Raw genomic sequence first — 25,337 nt, 5'->3', positions numbered from 1 at the left:
TGATATAGCCTTTACAGTTTACACCAGCTTGGTTATTAGGATTCTTTACAGCAAGTTACAATCCCTATTTAGTACAGGACAATAACTCCCACCATTAATTATTTTTTTATATCAGAAGGAAAAGATGGCTAGCAAACGTGTCCCGCTTCTTTATTAAGTTGCTTCCTTACATGTGGGTCCTACTAACCGTTATATATTTTGAACTTAACATTCTTTAGCTCTGTTCTAAAGAGGGGCTTAAGAACTCTGTTTGGCGAGATATTGTGTGCAACTGGCTAAAAAAAAAACTTATAGGGCCAATTTGAACCAGAGGTTATACGTTAGGGGCAAATTTGAGCCTTTTCCCGTTCTTTTATAACGCAAAAAAAATTAAAAAAATCATCCTTGTTGCCATAAGCAAACAATAGTGAAGGACTGAGATCACATAAAAAAAACGCAGAAACTAAAAAGAAATCAGTCTTTTGTAATAGAAAGAAAAGAAGACTATTGAATAAATTTACCGTAATAAAAAAAGAAGATCCAAACCAATAGGATTTCCCATAGAATTCGATCGTAGAGAACACTTGTTCTGCTGTTAATGAAAGAAAAGAAAGAGACAATGACAATGTGGAAGAAGTGAGGATCTAGAGATTATGTGAGGTCAAAGCTAGAGAGTGAAATAGGTGGATAGAATGCAAAAAGGTCTAGGTTTGAGGATGGTAAAGGGTGTGTCCTATCTGCTTGTCATGAAACGACAACGTGTTGAGTCATGCCATGTGTCATTAAGGGCTTAGAGGTCACTCCATTTTTATAGGAAAAGACATCCTTAACCTTTTAAATCGACATTGTTTTCGGTATCGAGTAAGGAGCGAGCCAAGAGCGAGATGGGCAAAATGGTAGGGGTATAGAGTGTGAAAATGCAAAATTTCCTAACAAATCAATCTGGAAGTACTATATCAAGTATTATTCATCAGGGTTTTCTTATTAGTATTAAATGGTGCAACTTTAAATGTTGTTTTATGGAAAAACTAGAGAAGGCAGAATAGTAAATACGAGAGGCAAAATCAATTTTGTAGAAGTGGGGGTTCATTTTTATTGTTTTATCTAGATTATTATTTTATTGTTAGACAATCAAATTAAATTGATAAAAATTTGACAGTTTTTCATAGATTGAAAAGTTGGTTTTAATATAAATGTTGGACTGAATTGAACATTAGCGGAAAGTTGGAGGCCCAACAAGCGCTGTTATCCATCTCTAAACCTTAATATTTGCTTTCCAAGCATAATAAGCGTCCCCCCTCCCTCACTGCAGATGCATTAGCGACTTGATGATGAAGTGACGATAGCACGCAGCGTATTGAGATATTGGGACAACTTTTACACTGAGCCGCGAAAAGAGCAAATCTCATACGGTGTATCGCAGAGATTCTCTCTCTCTTGATAACCAATCTCTCCTGAAATCGATCTAGCGTGGGTTTCTGATCTCTGTCTCTGTCTCTCTCTCTCTCTCTCTCTATGTGTTTTTAACATCAGGTAGCTATATCTATTTCTGAATCGTTTATTTAAATATCGTAGAACGATTAATTGCAAACGCATTTTAATTGAAATTGCTGATTGTCTATGAGCAGAAGAAGGTCTGATTTGGAACTAGGGATTTAAAGATGTTGAGATTTGATGTTGGTGGTAAAGTGGTGGAGAGAGTGGATTTATTAAGGAAGAAACACTGGGGATGGCGTTTGGATGTTTGGCCTTTTGCGATTTTATACCTTATTTGGGTTACTGCTGTCGTCCCTAGCATTGATTTCGGTGATGCTACTATTGTTCTTGGGGCTCTTGTGGCTCTTCACATTCTCTCCTGGCTCTTCACTGCTTGGTCTGTTGATTTCAAATGCTTTGTTCAGTATAGTAAGGTATTTGGGATTAAAAAGCATCATTATTATTTTAGATTATAGAACGTTGTTCAGCTGTACTGGGTGATAATTGAACGCTTGATTCTCTATTTGCTGTTTTGTTTTTTTGGTTAATTTTGCAGGGTAGTGATATTCATGTTGCTGATGCATGTAAAATAACTCCTGCCAAGTTTTCCGGTTCCAAAGAAGTAGTGCCATTGCATTTACGTAAACAGGTTGGCCTAGCATTAGATCTCATTGTGTTTGGAAAATCTAAAAGTGCAATAATTCAATTATATCTTCTGTCTGGAAATGTTGTAGCTGTTAGACTTCGATTCTTTCAATTTCAAAACAAAACAAGGTTTTATGAAAAAAAATGAAATCATACAAACATGACACGATTTTGCTAGCATTCTACTGAAATGAATTCTTGAGTTGTTCTTTCTTTATTTTCTTTTTCTTTTTTCTTTTTTATTGTTTTTGTTACTTTAGACTGGCTGTCAGACTTGAGATTAGATTCATTATCTGATTGCGTTACAGAATTGAATACTTTCTGCTAGCAAAATATTCTTTTGTTATTTTGTTTTAAAATATTTTTTGGGTTTCCTTGAGAATGGTATTCAAGCGGTGAAGAACAAAATTTATTTAAACTACTAGCTAGCAGGTGACAGGTGATTGTAAGTTGATAGAACTTCTGGAACCCAATTTTATATTTTACTTTATGCTTAAAAGCTTTGAATTTTTTTGAATCATTCTCTATTATTTTTTGTATCATCTCTCTCTCTCTCTCTATATATATATGTGTGTGTGTGTGTGTGTGTGCATGCACAGATTAGTGGTCGAATTTGGGGTCACAGGATAGTCACTAAGTTTGTTGTTCATGCACTTTTTCTTTGAAAATTTTGATTTTTAGCATTATGCTACTTATCATCGTTATGCTGGGGTTCTTGTGGTTTAAGCTAATGTTACCTGGGGTGAAGATAGATTGATATTTAATTGCTTTGGGAAGGGCCAACATAAAACTTTGGAGGTTGTGATTAAGTAAGTTGTCAACTTTACCTACATTGTCATGTAAAGGGAAAAAGTGAAGGCACCTAAAAAAGTGTTTTTAAATAAAGGCACCTGCTATTTTGTTGGAAAAGTTAAAAATTTCTCAAGTCAATTGCAGTTAGCATGCTTTTAGTTTATTTTTTTGTGCAGTATACTTGAGTATAATTAACAATTGCTTGTACAGCATGCACATGTATTCATTTGCTTTCTGTAATCATCGATTATTCTTTCCTTTTGGGTTTATTAAATCCTCTAATACATTTAAGATTTTGAGGTGTTCATTTGATGGTATTTGTCTCCTCCAGTTGGCTTGTGTGTTTGAAAATTGTTTCTATATTTATACAACTTCTTCCCAATTTATTGGGTCTGTTAGTGACGCTTTCCTACACTTTCGTAGTTGGAAAGTTCTTCAACCCCAGGGCATGTAGAAGAAATTTACTTTGATTTCAGAAAGCAGCGTTTCATCTACTCAAAAGAGAAGAACACATTTTGCAAGCTTCCTTACCCTACCAAGGAAACTTTTGGTTACTACCTTAAATGTTCTGGTCATGGCTCCGAGAGTAAAGTAGCTGCCGCTACTGAAAAATGGGGACGGAATGCGTGAGTAACCTTAACATTTGCATTTTTGTACAATACTCTGTTTGTTGGTTTTGTTTCTCCATATTGTTAAATTCAGATTTTGGACATTAACAACTTTTGTTGCAGGTGAAAGTGTGTCTAGTTTTACTTTTATCACGTTTTCTTTAACTGACTTTGCTAATTGGCTATTTTCTTGTGCATATTGGTGTGTACCTTCTTTGTTTGTGCTTCAATGTGTTGATTCGGCATACCTTACTGTTGGTGTCTTATTTGCTTGTGTATAATGTGAACTTGCTGGTTCTCATGGAAATGTTGTATTATCATCAATGAGAGATTAATACTCCTTCTAGTACATTTATTAAATTTATGGTCCTGCAATAATCTTATTGTGCTCTTGGGAAAAGTGAAAAAGTTGATTCCTTGTACTCTTTATATATCAAATACAAGATGACTAGCATTTGAGATTAACTGGGCTTGCCATTTGATAAAAGGAACAAAAAGGACAACTTTTTGTTCTTTGTTGTTGTTGGTGTGTGTGCATATATGTGTGTATTTTAAATTCTTATGTGGAGTTATTTTTGACCAAATGCATTTTTGGACACTTGAATTTTGTCACTTTAACACCTTAACTTTTTGATATAGCCTGATAAACACCTCAACTTGTATTCTTTCTAGTATTTAAACACTTTTTGACATATGGCTTCTTTCAACACGTCTATGTGTATTATATATAGGTGTTTTAATGTAATCATACAACATAGTTTCCTTTAGGTTAAATCAAAAATTAAAAGTGTTTAATATATTATAAAAACAAAGTTAAGATGTTTATTAAGTTAAATTAAAAATTAAGGTGTTAAAGTGACTAAATGATCAAAATTCAGGTGGCTAAATATGCACTGTGACATTATGTTTTGATAAAAGCAATAGAGATAAAGAATCCTGTCGAGTAACACAAAAAAGAGAGGGGGACATGGGGGAGGGGCAGTATACATGTTTTACTTTGTGCCATGTATCTTTAATATATTTGTAACAATCAGTTTTGCTTTCTTTCTATTTCAGTGGTTTGGATGAACACGATAATTAAATGAATGCTTTTCTGCTCTCTTTTTTGGTTCATGCTTTGTGTAATTTGGGTGATGGCCTAAGTTCCATAGGCACCAATTAGTTGTAAGCTGATATTTTGAACATAATAGATGAACACATAATATTAGATTCCTACATTAAAAATATGTTAATATCGACTCAAAGCATTAATGTTCTAGATTTTGTATGGATTGTTAACTTACATTTGGCATGCTTTTGCTTTATGCAATTATGTCCCATGATGCACTTGTTGGCTCTCATCTTGTGAATATGGTAAGTCACCAATTTTCATTTGAACCTAGGACATGATGAAAGTTTTAGACTCCACTAGTGAAGCCACGTTATTGTAGAAGTAGATTGCTTATGTCCCTCAACTATTATTTTAATCTAGGACTCCTCTCAACTTCTGTTTTTGACCTCTTCCACCTCTTTACACGTATTTTAATATTTTTATTTACTTATATTGTGAAAAATGGAGTAAAAGTGAATAAAAATATAAAAATACATGTAAAGAGAGGGGGAAGAGGTAAAAAACAGAAGTTGAGAGGAGTGATTGATTAAAATAATAGTTGAGGGACATAACCAATCTACTTTTATTATAACGTGGCTTCATTAGTGGAATCTAAAACTTATATAGTGAAATTGGATAAAAGTAAATAAAAATATAAAATGTTGAGAGAAGTTGAGAGATGTCATACGTTAAACTAATAGTTGAGGGGTGTAAGGTTAAATTGGTAAAGTTTAGCGGTGAAACTATGCATTAATTCCATATTTTAACTTACTACATGTCATGCTTTTGTTTTATGCAAGTATGGCCCATAATGTAACTATTGGACTGTTATTCACATGTTATGACTAGATTATGTGGATATTGCATTGTATTAGTATATATTTCTTATTTGATTGACATCAAATACTTTTCTGCTCCTTGAGTTGGTTGTTTTTGGGTCATGTAGGTTTGAATATCCGCAACCTACATTCCAGAAATTAATGAAAGAGCACTGCATGGAGCCCTTTTTTGTGTTTCAGGTTTTAACTCTCTCTCTCACGCAGACACGCATTTTCTTAGAATCTTAACTTATGCTTGCAAATTACGATTACTCGAGTTTTTCTCAGTTTATAGTTGATTTGGTCTTGAAAAGTCTTTTCCCTACATTGCTGTGAATAGGTCTTTTGTGTGGGGCTTTGGTGCTTGGATGAATACTGGTATTACAGTTTGTTCACTCTTTTCATGCTGTTTATGTTCGAGTCCACAATGGCGAAAAGTAGGTTGAAGACTCTTAGTGAACTACGGCGTGTTAGAGTAGATGGCCAGACCCTAATGGTCCACCGCTGTGGGAAGTATGTTATTTAATGTCAGAGTTTCTTTTTGTAATTACTTGTAGATCTTTAGAATTATGCACATATTACAATTTCAGGTGGGTGAAACTCTCTGGGACTGATCTTTTGCCCGGTGATGTTGTCTCCATTGGGCGCTCCTCTGGACAGAATGGAGAAGATAAGTCGGTGCCAGCAGACATGCTGTTAATAGCTGGAAGTGCCATTGTAAATGAAGCTATTCTCACAGGCGAGTCTACTCCGCAATGGAAGGTTGTTCTTTGTGTTCTTTTATCATACTGTTGGCAATAAAAGCACTTGAAGTTATTGTTTGACACTTGCAATTGACATATGGGTCAGAATGCTTTTTAGTTTCAATAAACCGTTATTATATGCTAAATTCAAGTTTCTGTTTCTGGAGGTAAGTTCAAGTTTGGGCTGTAACAAACAGTAGCTGCTTGGTATAGTTTGACGATAATAACTTGTGTGATTTTTTCTATTTAGGCCTAATGACCGAAAGAATTCAAACCTGTTTTTTGTGATTTTTCACTTTGACCAAACCTTAGTTTTGCCAAATTTATCTCATACTCAGAAGTTGGTTCAAATTTTATTCAACCAGTTAATATTAAAGGAAAAGAAAAATATTATCTCTACCAAAAATAAAGATATATTTTTTAATAGTAGTCCCCTTTTCTCCTTCCCCTCCTCTCTCTTCCTCCTCTCTAGATCTTTCTCTTTCTCACTCTCCAGGACATACCTTCTCCCATCTGCCCCATCTGTTTTTCCTTTCTTCTTCCCTCCAGACCAATCTCAACTCCTCCACTTGTATGTCTTCTCTATTAAAGAAATAACACCTATCCTAGCTATGGAAGTTATCTTGACATTATGTGGCTTGCACCACATAAAATCACACCCATAAACTTCAAAGCTCCAAGAGTAGCTTCAACATCTCCAACTACTGGGCTCGGATTTCATGCTGCTGCCTAGCAAAGAGAGGAGAACCACTGGTTTCTGGAACAATGGTGCAATAACATGGACTTTTTGCAAATTGGAATAGGCAACACCTAAGGCATATAAAATTAGACTTCCTTTTAGTTTATATGTCAGTCGGAGAAGGAAAGGTCCCTGTCGCTGCCAAAGATTGAGAAAGGGGAAGGGTGGAGGAGAAGGGAGACAGGAATGAAGAGAAAACAAACTTAAGAATTTAGCTGAAACTGCCAAATAAAAAGTTTTGGCTCAAATTGAAAAAAAATTTAATGGTTTGAATCTTTTGGTCATTACAACTCAGTTTTATGGTCAGGGATATTGACACTCATTATACATTAAGTTTATCCTTTGGAATATATATTTTATCAACCTTAATATTATAATTTCAAACCTAATTCTTTTTTAATTAAATTGGTTTTGCAACAAAGTATTATGCATATTTCATATGCTTTGACTGTTCTATTTTTGGTTTTTTTGTTTAATTTACTTATTTTTAAAAGTCTTAAATTATTATAACTATTGCTTTCTTATATAAATTTAAGGTTCATAATGGAGAATTGAAAACATAGCCTTAAACCAAGTAGGGTGGATAAAAATGATCCATACAGCTGACTAACACTTTGGGTTTAAGGCTTAGTTCACTGAGCTGAGTGTTTCTTTTGTCTCCTCCTCTATTTGTTTAAGAAAAGAAATTTTGTGGAGAAATGGAGAAAGGTGGAAGGTAGAGAACTGCGGGATATTAAGTATTAAGGTCTCTATGTTTTCTCAGGTTTCTATAATGGGTAGAGGAAATGAGGAGAAGTTATCAGCTAAGCGAGATAAAACTCATGTTTTATTTGGTGGAACTAAAGTATTGCAGCATACCCCAGATAAGGTTGAAATATAAAAAACACATTTAAGTTCTTTGGTGACCTTTTTTTTTTCTCAGTTGACATTATGCTGTTCTAATCAATGCTTTTAATTTTCATCCGGGGTTTAGACCTTTCCTCTGAGAACACCTGATGGTGGTTGTTTGGCTGTTGTTCTAAGAACTGGGTTTGAAACAAGTCAAGGGAAACTGATGAGGACAATTTTATTTTCCACTGAGCGGGTAATTGATACTTCATCAATAGTATAATAATTAGTTAAAGTTAGATCAGCTCCAGCTTGTTACTGATAATTTCAATTTTCTATATGCTTGTTGAAGGTTACTGCCAACAGCTGGGAAAGTGGGCTCTTTATTCTATTCTTAGTTGTATTTGCAGTTATTGCTGCTGGTTATGTACTTAAAAAGGTAATTTAGTGCTCCTTTTCAATGAACTCTAATATCTTAAACAATTTGTTTCTGTTAATGGTAAGATCATTGATACAGGGATTAGAAGATCCGACAAGGAGCAAATACAAGCTTTTCCTAAGCTGTTCACTTATTATAACTTCTGTGATCCCGCCTGAATTACCTATGGAATTATCGATAGCAGTTAATACGTCTCTTATTGCGCTGGCGCGGCGTGGAATATTTTGTACGGAACCATTTCGCATTCCATTTGCTGGAAAAGTAAGTTGGCTTACCAAGAACTCCTTTTGTGCAGGCATGAATTTCTTTGAATTATCTATTTCCCTTTGGGAAAAGAAAGTTCTTGCCATCGTGTTATCTAGTTACTTTACCTTTATTGTCTTTCTTTTGATTGGAATTTGGTTATGCAAACAATACAAGGGTTTATTTATTGGAAAATATAAATGTACTCTTGTTATCTTTTCATGATTCTATTGTCTAACCACGGTCTATATGGTAATTCAGAATATTGTTAGTTGTCGATTGGAATGATTGTATTTTATGGCATCTAACGATGAATAATATCTTCATAACTGCAGGTTGACATATGTTGCTTTGATAAAACTGGAACGCTCACGTCTGATGACATGGTATGCCTATGAGATGATGTAATGCTAGAATCACCTTAGTATTATGTAATTTAATGTATTTATTTTTCCCTATTTCCTCCTTTGCAGGAGTTCTGTGGAGTTGTTGGGTTGACTGATGGAATGGATTTGGAATCTGATATGTCCAAAGTGCCTGTTCGAACTGTAGAAGTTTTGGCTTCTTGTCATGCCTTGGTTTTTGTGGACAACAAACTGGTATGTCAATGTCATTTTTATCTGTTATGCTGATCCTGAAATACTTATATCTAGGTTCTGAGCTATTTAGCCACCCCAATCTGCTATTCATGAATGGAATAATGTTGAAATTGCATTCCAGTGCAATATATCCCACTGCATGGGTATTATAAAGATGGGAATGGTTTATTTATATTATACAGTGAAAATAGGTTGTAAGCACTAGCGTAGTCTTATAAATCAAAAGAGGATGTAAGCACTACAAAAGGCTTTTGTAATCACGCATGGGTACTTTTGGTGACCCTTTTTCATGCTTACATCAGGCATAAAAGAAATATTAGTTGTCAATGTGCATCTGAGGCAGGAGGTGCAGTGGGGTCCAAGGTCCTGTGACTAGACAGCCTCAGGCAAGGTTGGACCTGCCAGGCGCTTGGTCCTTTTTTAGGCTTGACCCTTTCTCTGAGGCATCAAGGTGTGTGCCTTAGGGGTTTGATGGATTTAGATTCAAAATAGTTATGCTGTCTGCTCATAGTTCTTTCTTCTTTCCATTTTTGGGCTTTGAGGAGGGTTAGCTGTATGGAGCCCTTCCCTTGCATTGGGTGGGTACTGTTTTTGTGGTTTAAACCTTTTCCTCCCAGTTATAATGGAGCATCTTTATTGTTGCATTGAGGGGCATTCTCACTTCATTGATATTTGTATCCATTGCCTTTATATTGGTCATATTTGGTGGCTCATTGATTTATTTATGACTTTATTTTATAATTATATGCTTTTAACAATAGGGTCAATTGGTTTTGAAGAGCATATGACCCTTCATATTGAAATCTATAATTTCCTTGCCCTATCAGTTGGTGAAGAAAATGAAATAATTTATTAAGATAATTCTTGACTCATTTAATTAGTTGAACTGCATTGTTTCTTCAACATTCCCTTTCTCCTTTGTTTCTCCCACCCTCCCACTTCCTCGAAACATGTTTCATCAGATTAGCTTTTTCCCTTTGGCCAACTTTCTTACCATCCTCACCTAATGCCGAAAAATGAAACCATAACCCTGAACCAACAACTTCAATTCACAGCTCTATCAACTAAGGACATATATCTCACAACAGTAAACTCCATCCCTTCACAAGCACTCAAGTAGGTACTGTCTTGCCTCTCGCCACAATCAATTGAAAAATGAATTCCAAGTGATAAATAAATTCAGAACTTTATGAACTAGAAAACAAGAAATCTAAGACAACCATTAATATGAAAAATAAATTTCACCTTAAAGCCATCATCTTAATTAATATGTCACCTTGGTAGATCTGAACCTAAGGAAAACCAAACAACTCAGTTTAGATATCACCAATAACCCAGTGATATCAGCTTGCCATTTGTGCGAGGAAATATCAATTACATTACTATAAGATTCCTCTATTAGCATAATTCATCTGTACAGGTAATGTAGGGAGTTGTTATTCACATTATTGAGATATATTATTTAGCCGTGTCATGTCCTTTTACCTTGGATCATAGATGTTACAGGTTATGGACTTAATGCTGTTAAGGTTTAGTATCTCATAAATAGAGGCTGGTGCAGCGCTGGATGATTGATAATGAATTATTCTTTGGCTGCCTAGTTATTAAGAACTTAGATTTGCATGAATTAGTACCCTCAGAGACATTTCCTTTGGTTTAGGCAGAGAAACCTAAGGTTGGTTTAAGATTTTGCTATGCCTCTGCCTCTCCTTGTTTTCCACTGTCTCAACCCATCAGTTTGGGTAAATTTCACTTGAAGTCTCTGAACTTAGGCATGTTTTCCATTAATGTTCATTTTCACTTAAAAATCTCTTTTCCTTAAAATTTCAAAGTCTGTATCCTCCAGCTCTTATTATTTAGAATTATAATCAAGAAAACAGAAGATATAGTAGATGGGCCTTTTCACATACTGAACCTGTAACGGTGGCAAATCCAAATAGTGAGGAAACAAGAATGAAATAAACATGATGATATTTTCATCAGAATAAATTTGTAAGGATTACCTGGCTACTTTATTTTTCATGTTTTCATTTGATTATCTTCTTTCTCAGCCTTTAATGGTGTCAAGTTTCTTTTTTCCTGTTATACGGTCTGCCACCGCTTTTATGGAAAGGTCCATTTGAAAATTAGGCATAACTGACAATGTCTGAGAATTCATCCCGATCAATATACTTTATCATCGTCATATCTTCCTCAATAGAATGTTTAGATTATATGTGATTTGCTTCCCTTTGAGCATCTTGAAACATCGCAACTATATAATGCCTTCTACCTCAAGAGAAGCAAAGCTCATCTTGGTATAACTAGTGAGTGCATTTGGGCTGGATTCCTGTTATTATGTTTATTATCCTTTCATAATGACTTGTTCAGTTTGGTTGAAAGAACTTTCGTGCTTATATGCTGTCTTCCTGTAATATTCCACTGTTGCATGCAGGTCGGTGATCCTCTTGAGAAAGCTGCACTTAAAGGAATAGACTGGAGTTACAAATCTGATGAGAAGGCCATGCCAAAAAAGTTAGCTGTGATGTTTTTTCTTTTTTGATATTTGTTTAATTTAAACTGCTCCAAATTTATTTGAAAGTTTGCAAATTTATTTTTCTCATTTATTTCCATCCTGATTCAAATCCTAATACTGGTACTGTTCTTTGATAAATTAAAGGAAAATCATGAGTTTTTATAAAGTAGTTTTATATTAGTCAACACAGTTAACTACTCAATTTCAATGCGAGTAAGAACTCCAGGCTAGGAACTAGCCTGAATAAGTTATTTGAGATAGCCAATTCAACTCAATTTGATTATTGATCGAGTCAATTAACATCAATCCTCACCTTTCTATATCTATATAAATTATTAAACACATTTTTCCTCGGGTCTCTTTATAAAATAAAACAGAATTAAAAGGCCGGGTGGAAGCAGGAAAAAAAAGAGAGCGGAAAAAGGGGGAAAGAAGTCTAGTGCTAGTTCTTACTGAAACTTCTTTATCTAACTTTCATTTTTGAGTGGTTTCTTTGTTCTCTTATTTTGAGAAAGACAAAACTTACCTTTCTTCCTCTTCTTTCTTTTTTCTTTCTTCTATGAATTTTGGTTATGACCAATAAGATCATGTATGCTTGAGTTCAAACTCAAATTGGCATTTTAATCTTTGACATTAGTGTAAAATGGTAAATATTATTAATGTATTACTTGAATATTATGCATCATATAAAAGTATCTGTAATTATAGTGAAAGAAATGAAAAGCTCAAATTATGCTCACAAGCTACTTGATTCGAGTTTTGTAATAGTTGAATTATGCTTGGCTCAATGGAGTTACAGTTGGGATCATAAAATAGTGCATAATGGTTCCATTTTATTGGTCATCATTTGCAAATTTTCGTTAAAGTTGGCTATAATATGGGATTTTGGGAAACATTTAAGGGTGATTTTGGAAGTTTTCTTTATGCAGTAAAGTAACCCTTACACTTCTGGTTTCGTCTTTCATACTCTCTAAGCCCCACTGCCAAATTAGCAAGTTCATCCTTATATTTTTTCAAATTCCCACCTGATGTGGAATACTATCCTTTGCATTGTTGCATTTTTAATGTTTATGTTTAAGAATAAATCTACGTGTTTCCTTTTCATTTTCTGTTTCTATGGTGTTCTCTGCTTCTGCTTTATTCTTATTATGTTGTTTATATTATTGGATGAGTTCAATGGGATTATTTTAAATCAATGGCAGGGGAGGTGGCAATGCTGTGCAGATTGTTCAGAGACATCACTTTGCATCCCATTTAAAACGAATGGCAGTTGTTGTTCGCATAAACGAAGAATTTTTTGCTTTTGTGAAGGTCTCTTGCTTACAAGTTGCCACCGATTGCAGCATTTGCGCTAATTGCTTAAAACTAAATATGTTAGTTTGTTGTACAATATTCTGCCGTGATTTGGTATCTTTAATGCCACAAAGGATTATGAACTTCTTTTCAAGTCCGCCGTTGTATCTCTTAGAAGCCAATAAAAATTCATTTGTTATTCTGTAGATCCAATTCTGTGAAATTCAATACCATGTTTTATATAAGGTGATGAATTTAAAGCACATAATCACTTAGGCATTAATGATCCTGCACCTTTAAACTGAAGTAAAACCCTAACATTTCATTCTTATCCTATTCTTTTCATTAATTAATGCATATAGGCATTCTATAGAATAGGAGTGCTAGGCTCCATTCAATTTCTCAATGACTTATTTGATGATATATTATTGGCCAAACATATGAAGGGCAACCTGATTGCAGCTTATACTATTTTATGCTAGTTGACAATCTTGTTTTTATTCAGGGAGCACCAGAAACTATACAGGATAGACTCACTGATTTGCCACAATCCTATATTGCTACCTATAAGAAATTCACACGTCAAGGGTCTCGTGTTTTGGCCCTTGCTTACAAGTCCCTTCCGGACATGACAGTAAGTTTTCAGAATCTTCTCTTCTTGTCCATTATGTCTCAATTATAAGCTTAGTTGTTAGGGTTTCAGAATCTTATTTATATAAAAGAAGTTATTTAGTGCCGCAAACTGGTTTAATATGAGGATTTACTGTCTTGAGTAATGCATGAGGTCAGATGTTGAGGACACTCGAGTCTTCACTCCTTAATGCAATTATGTGTTTAGACACAACCAACCTTGCCCCTTATTCCCACATCTTGTATTTGGTAAATGCATTTATGGTTGTGGGGATTGAAGATGTATATTGTTGTTATTTCTGGTAAATATACTTATAGCTTTCTCAATATTCTCTTTATGAATTTTGTATCCTTTTTTAGTATAACATATTCTTCCATTTGTTAACCTTCTCCTTCAGTTATTATCTTATATGTTTTATTCCTGGTCAATTCAAAGTGCAAATACCCTTTAGTTTAAAGAAATATATTTTGCATGGTCATTTTGCATTAGTCATGGGTGTATTTGAGTTATTATGGCAGCTTGGTACTAAGGGTTCTGGCCCTGGGTGTTTGAAGTTTGAAATTAGTATTCTTTTTGTTTTTCTGGATGACATGCATTTAATGGTATCTGCTTATTTCTTTTATTTTATTTTTATCTTCTTTTTTTTATTAAGTTGCCAGAAACGAGTATGCTTCTAATGCTACATGTCATCTTTCTTTTATATGAAGGTTAGTGAAGCTAGAAGCATGGATAGAGATGTAGTAGAGAATGGGCTCATTTTTGCTGGTTTTGCGGTAAGCCAACCACATCAAACTGAATTCTTCCCTGGGTCTTTCTCTAACTCTGCCCCTTTTTCCTTGCACCTTTGTCCTTACAATTTACTGCTTGTGATATATTAGATGGTTTTGATTTTTAGCGGATAAATAGCTATTTCACTAAAGCTTCATTATTTGAATCTCAGGTATTTAATTGTCCTATAAGAGCAGATTCAGCTACAATTTTATCTGAATTAAAGAATTCATCACATGACTTGGTAAGCAACAAAGTTTTCTTGGCCATAATAGAAGCCAGAAATTGGAGTACATGTTGTGGATGTGCAAGTGTAAAATATCTTAAATATGCATGTGGATAGGTACGTGACACAGTAGTTAATTGTTTTGAATCAAAAGTCCTTGCTTTAGATTTCAGATCCTCTATCCAAGTGCAACCCAATAAGATTTAAAGTGCATAAATAGAATTGGAGTGTAGTGGTTAAGGTAACAGAAGTTGGATTCATGTTTTCTTTCTTCTTTTGAATTGCAAGAATAGGAACTAAACTCTTAAACTTACTTTAGAGAGTGAATGAAGCAAAACTTTTGTAACTAAATATGTGAATGTTTAGAGAAACCTCTTTTATGGAGGGCATGCAGGTGCTGGCTTTATCTAGTATTAGATTATGAATAGTTGACATATCTTTTTAGGGCCCTTGCATGAAATTTAACCATTTCGCACAAACTATTTAAATGTATGGACAACAGACTTGTTTGTCCGTTATGCCATGTCCTTGATGAGGCTAGCTGGTATCCATTTTTTGACTCAGAGCTTGAGGTGTTGCCTTCATGTGAAGTACTATTTATTACTCTTCTCTATTCTATAATAACTGTCACTTTTTAATAGTTCACTTGGATTTAAAAAGCATTTAATAGGCTTAATTATAAGGAAAAACTAGCTAAATTAGATTAAATTACCCTTCTATACATATTGCAAAATTTATTACACCTATTCCAATAAAAGGATAAAATAGGGAAGAAAAAATTAATGTTGCATTGGATATAAAAAAATGACAGATAATTAAAATTTTTTTGATTTGAAAAGGTGACAGTTAATACGGAATAGAGGGATTATTTCATTCAGAAGTACATTTAAATCTTCATGTCTTGAAATGCTCTTGCATTTGAACAACAGGCTATGCGCCCTGACCTCTTATAAATCTTCTACTTGTCTGTTACAGACACATTTTTATCAGTGTATTTGAGCATTTTACCATGAGTCAAATGCATAAGATATTGTTACTTTAAGTAATATACTGTTGGATCCATGTTTGGCTTCTTGTGGGAAAATCCAAATTCATTATTCATTGTTGAAATACCTCAACGTGTTTCCAATGAGACAGTTGGGAAGTTAGAACTTCTCCTGAGATCTTGCATTCTGGTATGCCCTTGTTGAAATACTTTTTCTTCTCTTTTTCTCCCCTTCCTCAATCTCTGGATGTAGTTATTTTATTTTCTGATTATATGGAGCCCTATGTCTACCTTTCCTTCTCACTTTTATTAAGTATTACTTTTTGCTCTTCTTTTCTATAGTTTGTATTATATTATTATTGTGTTAAGGATGCCTTTGTGGGCAAGGTCTACTCACGGAAGAATACAAGAGGACTTTAATTTTTAATTCTATTTAGATTTATTTTAATAATTTTATTTTAGTAGTTCAGTTTCCTAGTTGCATTCAGTTTACGGTTTAGGTTTCCTAGTTTCATTCAGTTTAGGTTTCCTAGTTTCATTAAAATTATGTTATGGACATTATACCTAATTAGGAGTCCTAATTAGGGATGTTTATTTCTTAAGCCTACTTAAATAGAGGCTGTCATTAATAAAGGGCAAGCTGAATTTTATCGAAATTGTAGACGTGCCTTAGACTATGTCAAGGACAGGTCTCTTGGCTGCCAAGCATAGGTTCTTCGAAGTGGGAACATGGCCAAGGGAAAGAGAGAATTCCTCTGTGTCTCAATTCGTGACTATCCTATGCTGGGCCCATAACAACTTGGTATCAGAGCCTACTGTCATGGGTGACTTAGAGAGTTTAGCAAGGAAGCTTGATGCCTTTATGCAGACCATGGCAGGAAGACAAAAAGCTCTAGAAGAGCAGATGGAGGAACTCGCTTGCCATATCTGCAGATCAGGGAAGGAGTCGGGAGAGAATGGAAATGGTACTGGTTGTGCAAGCAGTGGCAACCAAGGGAGCCACGACTATTCAGAGCAGAGGACAGACTGGCAGACGGGTGGTCAGCTAGTGCTTCGGTACTCCAAACTAGAATTTCCATCCTTTGATGGAACCAAGGACCCACTTGGATGGCTGAGAAGGTGCGAGCAGTTCTTTAGAAATCAGAAAATTCAGGAAGAAGAGAAAGTTGGATTGGCAGCGTGTCACTTGGTGGGAGAAGCACAGTTGTGGTTCTATCAATTGGAGCAAGAAGAGCTAGAGTTGACTTGGGAAAGGAATTAAGGAGCATTGCAATGTCAGGTTTGGGCTACCAATGAGCAACAATCCTTTGGGAGAGTTGGCGAACTCGGAGTAGACAGGAATTGTAGAGGATTATCACTTGAAGCAGACAGGAATTATAGAGGATTATCAGCAGCAATTCCAATCCCTGTTAGCAAGAACTATAGACCTAAAGCCCTGCTAACAGGTGAATTTATTCACGGCAGGACTTATGGAAAGCCTTTGGATTGACATGGAGCTGCAACAACCCAGAAGCTTGGGAATTGCAATGAACATGGCACGAGCTCTGGAAAGGAAACATCAATGTATGCCATCAGGAAGTATTCGAGTAACGGTTGGATGGGCAGGCCCTAAATCCAGTGCTACCAGAGTTGTCTCTGCTGAAAATTGAAGCCACAAAGGGGTAAAGGGAGGGGACAAACTGGCAGGTTCAACAGCCAGCAGTTCAGGCAGCACTCCATCTCAGTTTTTCAAAAACTTTCAAGAGCGGAGATGGCTGAAAGAAGGGCCAAGGGACTGTGTTTTAACTGCAATGAATTATCCACAACCAACCATAACTGCAAGAGACTTTTTTGGATTGATGTACCTGACTCGGACAACGAGCAAGATAATGAGGAAATTATGAGGGATCCAGAAATTAGTTTACATGCGATAAGTGGAACTCGAAGCTCTTAAACAATGCAGTTGCAAGCTATTGTGGCAGGGTGGCCGATGTGGGTGTTAGTGGATTCGGGCGCGTGCATAATTTTATCAGGGAAAGGGCGATTCCAAAGATTGGTATAGTAGTAAGTAAAAGGACAAGATTGCAGGTGGCCGTGGCTAATGGAGAAAAGGTCCCTAGTTTGGGTATCTGCAAGGTGGTAACTCTACAAGTTAATTTTGATTCTTTTATTACTGACCTTTACTCTATTCCTTTAGAGGGTTTTGATGTGGTCTTAGGGGTTAAATGACTAAGTACATTGGGATCTATACTTTGGGACTTCGCAAACCTCACAATAAGCTTCGAGCTGGATGAGAAGAAAGTGCAATGGAAAGGGCAGAATCATAGTGCAGCACTGAGGGTGGCATTAATGGAGGGACAAGATGCATTTTCCACAGCTATGGATAATCTACCGGCTGAATTTGCAGATTTGTTTGAAGAACCTTTAGGATCGCCTCCAAGTCGAAATTGTGATCATTGGATTCCCTTACTTGGGCTATTGTGGTTTGGCCTGTACCACATTCAGCCATGGCTCTAAGGGGCTTCTTGGGATTAGTGGGGGTACTGCAGAAAGTTGATCAAGGATTATGGGCATTTAGCAGCACCATTGACTAGCTTATTGAAGAAAAATGCATACCGATGGGTGATGAAGCCAATTCAGCATTCTCGAACTTGAAGAAGGCTCTCTCTGAAGCTCCCGTCTGAAGTTACCAAATTTTGAGGAAGAGTCTGGTGCTTCAGGTAGCGGCATTTGCAGTCCTATAACAACATGGGCACCCAATCACATTTTTAAGCAGGAAATTGGCAAATCACCATTATAACCTCGTAACATATGAAAGAGAGCTTATTAGACTTGCTAAAGCTGTGGCTCATTGGCGGTGTTACTTGTGGGGGAGGCATTTCCTTATCCGAACCGATCATTATGGCCTCAGATTCTTACTAGAGCTACTGGTGACTATTTCACCCCAGCAGCATTGATTAGTAAATTGATGGGTTTTGATTTTAGGGTGGAGTACAGGGTAGGGAGACTGAACGGGGCTGCCGATGCACTTTCTTGGGAAGTGGAGAATAACCAGCTTTTTGCAATCTCTCAGCCTCAAGCTTACATTTTTGATGCCATACGGCACGGGGGGACAACCTCGAACAGCTTGCAGTAGCTACGGGAATGGATAGATAGCGGAGAAGCCAACACTGATTGGGAAGTAAGGAATGGCTTGAATTTCTTTAAGGGACAAGTCTATCTGCTACCCCCTTCTCCTATGGTGCAGATCATTCTTCTCGGTATTCATAACATGGCCCACGAGGGGGTCCAAAAGACCTTGCAATAGGTGCAGGGAATTTCTTTTGGAAAGACATGTAGTCAACAGTAGAAGAATTTGTGGAGAGTTGCTTATTATGTCAACGCAATAAATGGGAAAATTTACATCCTGCTTGGCTCCTTCAGCCTCTTTCTGTGCCTCAACAAGTATGGGCTAACATCTCGATGGATTTCATTGAAGGATTACTTAAAGTTCAAGGAAAGTTAGATTTTTGTTGATAGGTTTTCCAAATATGCCCACTTCATTCCACTTGCTTATCCTTTCACGGCGATTTCTGTGACCCATGTTTCTTCTACAGAAGTATTTCGTCTACATGGATTACCTAAGACAATTATTTCTAATAGGGATAAAGTCTTTACTATTTTTTTTCGGAAAGAATTGTTTCGTTTATCTGGTACAAAGTTGATATTCTCTTCTACTTATCATCCGGGATGGGCAGACCGAGGTGGCCAATCGCACAATTGAGATGTATCTTCCTTGCTTACTGGTGATCAGCCGCGAAGTTGGATTGCATGGATTCCATGGGCAGAATACTGTTATAATACTTCTTTCCACTCTTCCTTGCGAGCTACTCCATTTCAGGTGGTATATGGAAGTGAATTCTCGCATTTGCTGAATTATCTTGTTGGATAAACAAGAGGGGAAACGGTTGACCATGCTCTTCTGGAAAGTGGTTCGGTTTTGCGATTAGTAAGAGAGCAGTTGTCGCAAGCTCAACAGTGAATGAAGCTTACACATGATGCTCATCATAGAGAAGTTTTCTTTGACGAAGGGGATTGGGTTTGGTTGAAGTTTCATCCTTACAAGACAACTTTCCTTGCGGTCTAAGGAATATCACAAGTTGTCTCCCAGGTACTTCGTCATTTCAAGGTATTGCAGAAGGTGGGCAATGTGGCATACAGGTTGGAGTTACCAGAAGGCAGCTGTGTTCTTAATGTCTTCTATGTCTCACTTTTGAAGAAATTCGAGGGAGAGAACCCAGCTGTGGTTACTCCACTTCCACCTCTTCATGATGGCTGTTTGGTACCTATTCCTCAATCTTTTAGATGGTCCAGGCTTAGCAGAGGCAGATAAGGAGGTGTTGGTACATTAGGAAGATAGTTTGAAAAAAAATGCAACTTTGGGAAGACTTTGCAACACTTCTGGAGGTTTATTCGAAGGTTGAGGACAAGCTCAAAGTAGAGGGGAGAAATGTTGAGGATGCCTTGGTGCGCAAGGTCTACTCACATAAGAATACAAGAGGACTTTAATTTTTAATTTTGTTAGGATTTATTTTAATAATCTTATTTCAGTAGTTTAGTTTCCTAGTTGCATTCAGTTTACGGTTTAGGTTCCTAGTTTCGTTAAAATTCTATTATAGACATTATACCTAATTAGGAATCCTTATTAGGGATGTTTATTTCTTAAGCCTATTTAAAGAGAGGCTGTCATTAATAAAGGACAAGCAGAATTTTATCAAAATTGCGAACGTGCCTTAGACCCTGTCAAGGACAGGTCTCTTGGCTGGCAGCATAGGTTCTTTGAAGTGGGAACACGGCCAAGGAAAAGAGAGAATTCCTCCCCGTGTCTCAAACGGTGACTATATACTACGCTAGGGCCCATAACATATTGTTGTCATGTTTGCTACTTTTAGTATGAATTTTTGCCAAGTCAACAACTCTAGGAATAAATAATTGTTGTCTATTAAGTATGAATCCCGTGTTGACATTCTTTGTAGTAATGAGGTGTATTTGGATGAAAGCGTAAGTGTATTATTCTGTTGTAGTTGGCTGTTTTCTTGGCATCTGCTTTGGGGGCTTTTAGGAGGGTTATCTCTAAGCCTTCTTTGGCATTATTGGAGTTCATTGCTTTCTCAGAAAGAGGGGACCTTTCTCTATTCCAGGAGGAATGGAATGAAGAATTAAAATGATTATCTTTTTGTTAGATAGATATGGAATAATATAATTATTTATTTTTAATTAGAATAAGTGGAGGCTCTCTATTTGCTTGCGATGCCTTGCCTTGCTGGGGAGATACCTTATCCTCTGATTTACACTTGTGTAGTACATATAACATTACTACTTGATTGGAAATATCCTTATCAAAAAGGTTCTTCTGTTAGGTGATGATCACCGGTGACCAGGCTTTGACAGCGTGCCATGTTGCTAGTCAAGTACATATTATAACTAAACCAGCACTGATTCTTGGTCCAGCAAGGGATACTGAAGGATATGAGTGGATATCACCTGATGAGTCAGAGATTATCCGTTACAGGTAAAGTATCATATTCTTTTCCCAGTTTTATCATTTCTTATTATTCACAATGTTTGTCTAATTATGACCTCGATACTGTAAATTGTATTTGCCAACCCACTGTTTGCTATTGTTAAATGCCAAGAACTTACTTGGAGGTAAACATTTTGCTGTTATTTTGTGCCATAAGCTTTAATGTCTTGTGTTGTTGGGCTGCCTTTCCATTCAGACGTGGCGGTCTCTCTCTCTCTCTCTCTTTTTAAACTTTTTTTAACTTGTAGCAGTATCAGGGTAGAAACCACTATTATGAAGGTGTCCCAGTTTTGAGCCCTGGCAATGCCAATGTTCTCCATCAAAATGTTTTTAAGTAATTTATGATTTTTGAGCTGAGTTATGCTAGATTCTAAGACTGTTTGATGTTTTTGTTTCTTTTCAGAATATTAATCTTTTGACTTTTTAGTTGTAATGCATTTAATTTCAGTGACAAAGAGGTTGGAGCTTTAGCAGAGACACACGACCTTTGCATCGGAGGTGATTGCATTGCAATGTTGGAGCAGGGTTCTGCTACTCTTCAAGTCATTCCCCATGTCAAGGTCCTAAATGGTGTTTTCTTTTCTTAAATTCTGTATTGATGAAAAATTATTCTTGATGATGCATCTCAGTTACCATAACAGGTCTTTGCAAGAGTTGCTCCCGAGCAAAAGGAACTAATCATGACCACTTTCAAGATGGTGGGAAGGATGACTTTGATGTGTGGGGATGGTACCAATGATGTTGGAGCTTTGAAGCAGGTATATATGCATCTATACTCTTATTGATATTTCTTTTCTGGTTATAGATCTAGTATATTGTTTTGCCAACATTCGACTTATGCTTAGCTTTGCAGTTGTCAAGTGCATTCACAGTAAACCATTAGCCTGATTAATGAAGCTCGGATTAGATTCGTTTGTAACATATTTGTAGCTTATAATGCTTTTAAGTTTTTTAATATTTGACTGTCTTTGAACTTAGAGAGTAGCGATTTTTGGTTCTGGAAGCAATTTAGCATATGTGCAATTAGAAAATAAATCTAAGCTTAACCGAGCCTTAGCTTGGATTATCCAAACTCTGCCAACCCTCGACTTGTTTACAGCCAAAGAGTTAGACAGTAAATGTGAACTGCTTTAGCTTACTCTCTGTAGAATACGTGCATGGGCAGTCTTAGGTGGGATTCTGGCAAACACTGTTCTGATGAAACTGATTTATTTTGTTAATACACGTTGATAAAGGTCCATTTTATTTTTCAATTATCATCATGTGATAGATATTTCCAACATCAGGAACAGCTAAGCATGTTGAACATTTTTCAGGCTCATGTAGGTGTTGCACTATTAAATGCAGTACCTCCTGCACAAAGTGGAAATTCTTCTGCAGAAATATCTAAAGATGGAAATCTGAAGTCTGTCAAATCAAAAAAGTCTAAGCTCATATCAGAAGTGGCTAGGAAGGCTGGTAATCTAAATGGAGAAGGCTCCTCAAAAGGCAAGGTTGTTGCGAAACCAGATTCCAGTAATCAATCTGCTGGTAATCGTCATCTGACAGCTGCAGAAATGCAACGACAGAAGCTGAAAAAACTAATGGATGAGATGAATGAGGAGGGTGATGGTCGCTCAGCTCCCATTGTCAAGCTTGGAGATGCCTCAATGGCCTCTCCTTTTACAGCAAAACATGCATCAGTTTCTCCTACCACTGACGTAATTCGTCAGGGTCGCAGTACCCTTGTGACTACTCTCCAGATGTTTAAAATACTTGGGCTCAACTGCCTTGCTACGGCATATGTGTTGAGCGTCATGTATTTGGATGGTGTCAAGCTTGGTGATGTCCAGGCCACAATCAGCGGTGTCTTTACAGCTGCCTTTTTTCTGTTTATCTCGCATGCACGCCCTCTTCCTACCCTTTCAGCTGAACGGCCCCATCCCAATATTTTCTGCTCTTATGTATTCCTTTCCCTTATGGGACAGTTTACAATCCACCTGTTTTTCTTAATGACTTCCGTAAAAGAGGCTGAGAAGCATATGCCAGATGAATGCATTGAGCCAGACTCTGATTTTCATCCAAACCTGGTGAATACAGTTTCATACATGGTCAGCATGATGCTCCAGGTGGCCACTTTTGCGGTGAACTATATGGGCCATCCCTTCAATCAGAGTATAACAGAAAATAAACCATTTCTGTATGCTCTTCTGGCTGCTGTAGGTTTCTTCACTGTTATCACTTCTGATCTATTCAGGGACTTGAATGATTGGTTGAAGTTGGTGCCTTTGCCTCCTGGATTGAGGGATAAGCTTTTGATTTGGGCATTTCTTATGTTTCTGATCTGCTATACGTGGGAGAGATTGTTGAGATGGGCTTTCCCAGGTCGGATTCCAGCTTGGAGAAAACGACAGCAGCTGGCTGACAGTAATTTAGAAAACAAGAAACATGTCTGAGTTGTTGTAGGGAAATGGTTTTGCAGAAGACGACTGATAGGACCAGTAGCAGAAACGCTAGAAGCATTAAAAACCTGTAGCTGAATTGCTTTTGATATGTAATATTTTTGCCCATTCATTTTTTATTACATGGGAATTTTTGTCAAATATAGTGATTGAACAGGAACTACAGGGCGGAAGATTTGTTTCTGCCTTTACACAGTTGTAACTTCCCTATTTTTCCATTTTGGATGATTTACAAAAACTGCTTTTGCCATGTGGGAATTGTATTTCCTAAATTTGTTACGAGATACTCTTTTATGTAATGTTAATTGCACATTCAAAAATTGCGATAGAAGTTTAGTATGCTGGATTCTTGGTCGAGTATCCACAATTAGTTTAGTGGCCTACTTGATTCCAACTGCTTCTTTCGTGGCTTAAAAAATGGTAATGTGCTCAGGTTTGATTGTGGAGTCGACACTCGTTCCATTTGAAACTTCTCCATATTGATTGTGAAATCAAAAATCATTTCCTGTTTGGAATTTTTCCATATGGCTACCTAACCATTAAGAGTAAGCACTTGATTTGATTGAGATTTTCGAAAGGCCCAATGCGGACCTTAATCTATATGCCCTGTAAACTACATTGGTGTTTTTTGTATGATTCTTTCATAAATATCTTAAAATAAGAAAAATATCATTCTTAAAAAAAAAAATTTTAAAAAATATACTATAAATTAATAAATTATTTCACAAATATGGTGGTATATATTAAGTATATTTTTCTTATAAAATGTTATTATGTTATTAGAATTTGGCATATATTTTAAAAAATTTTATGGTATTTAATTTTAGTATATGTTAGTATATATCTAATATATGTTTAATATCCACTCGATAATATTAATTTGATTGTAAATTAATCCATTAGAGAACCAGATATATATATGACTAGTATCTAAAACTATTTTATATATTTTAATATTTGTTTTGTATTTATTTAATATATGACTAGTATTTGAGATTAATTTTCAATAACTATTTGATGCGAATGAAGAGTTAAAGCCAAATCATGATCCAATTTAAAGTCAATAGTCAAATTCTACTCTAAAATCTAAAGGAACCATTACACATTTAAGAGGTCCAATTTACAAGCTAAGAGAATGAAAGAGGCTTTAAAAGACTCATACAAAATATTTGGGTCAAAACTATATCAACACACGGAGAGTTAAAATTAATTCAAGTATTATTAATCTAATTCAGTATGTTGGGCTATGAAGAAGCTTGTTGGGCTGAATATGCTAAAAAATCAAGGGAGGGACTAAATTCCTTAAAGAGGAAATCAAAGAGATGCTACTTTGTGTCTTGTTGCTTTGAAAGTACGCTAACTTGAAAAGGAAACTAAAACAACTGCATATCTTGGTCATTTTAGGAATATAACTTGATTGATTTAGTCATATCCTTCTTAATTAGATTGACTAAATTATTAAACTTCTTATTTTCCTAGCGAACATATACCAAGAACAATATAACCAAAACTCATCTTCTTTTCTTCTTGCTTTTTTACACAAGAATGAAAACAAGTCTTCTTTTCTCAATCCTATTCTTTTATTTTCTTCTCTAAAACAACTCTTAGTTTTCTTTGATCACTTGCAAGTTGTGATTAGCAAAGTGGTAAGTGTTTGTAAGAACTTAAGAAAGAAACAAGTGGTGTGAGATAGTGAGTGCAATTAAGGGTGTGTGCATAAATACTTGAGAGAAAACATGTAAGGGAGTTAGTTTTCACTATAACGTTTCTTTACAGGTAGTTACTATGGACAAACATGATGATGATAAACTATGAAATAAGTCCATGCAAGATACTTTCGTAGGGATCTTAGCACAATTGGATGAGTTAAAGCTTGAAAGGGATGAGAGGTCCCGAACACTACCTCCACCCCCACCTAAGAGGAAAAATCAGATTGA

The 25,337-nt window shown here is 36.0% G+C and overlaps 1 protein-coding gene across 1 annotated transcript; it reads left to right on the top strand.

The window, feature by feature from the left end:
* The first annotated feature begins 1,229 nt into the window (after window positions 1-1,229).
* LOC8287589 (probable manganese-transporting ATPase PDR2) lies at window positions 1,230-23,650 on the top strand. Its single transcript, XM_015715568.3, has 22 exons — window positions 1,230-1,512; window positions 1,608-1,889; window positions 2,012-2,104; window positions 3,316-3,518; window positions 5,537-5,609; window positions 5,749-5,921; window positions 5,999-6,170; window positions 7,654-7,758; window positions 7,864-7,974; window positions 8,071-8,157; window positions 8,236-8,418; window positions 8,736-8,786; window positions 8,874-8,999; window positions 11,434-11,513; window positions 12,717-12,825; window positions 13,313-13,441; window positions 14,146-14,211; window positions 14,379-14,450; window positions 20,796-20,947; window positions 21,408-21,519; window positions 21,601-21,717; window positions 22,276-23,650. Exons 2-22 carry the CDS (start codon window positions 1,641-1,643, stop codon window positions 23,392-23,394), a joined length of 3,582 nt encoding a protein of 1,193 aa, XP_015571054.1. The 5' UTR covers window positions 1,230-1,512; window positions 1,608-1,640; the 3' UTR covers window positions 23,395-23,650.
* Window positions 23,651-25,337: the final 1,687 nt, after the last annotated feature.

This window comes from Ricinus communis, chromosome 7 (genome assembly GCF_019578655.1).
Source record: "Ricinus communis isolate WT05 ecotype wild-type chromosome 7, ASM1957865v1, whole genome shotgun sequence".
NCBI classification, from domain to species: domain Eukaryota; kingdom Viridiplantae; phylum Streptophyta; class Magnoliopsida; order Malpighiales; family Euphorbiaceae; genus Ricinus; species Ricinus communis.
The sequence above is the reverse complement of the archived record's forward strand: the minus strand, read 5'-3'. Positions and strand labels throughout refer to the sequence as shown.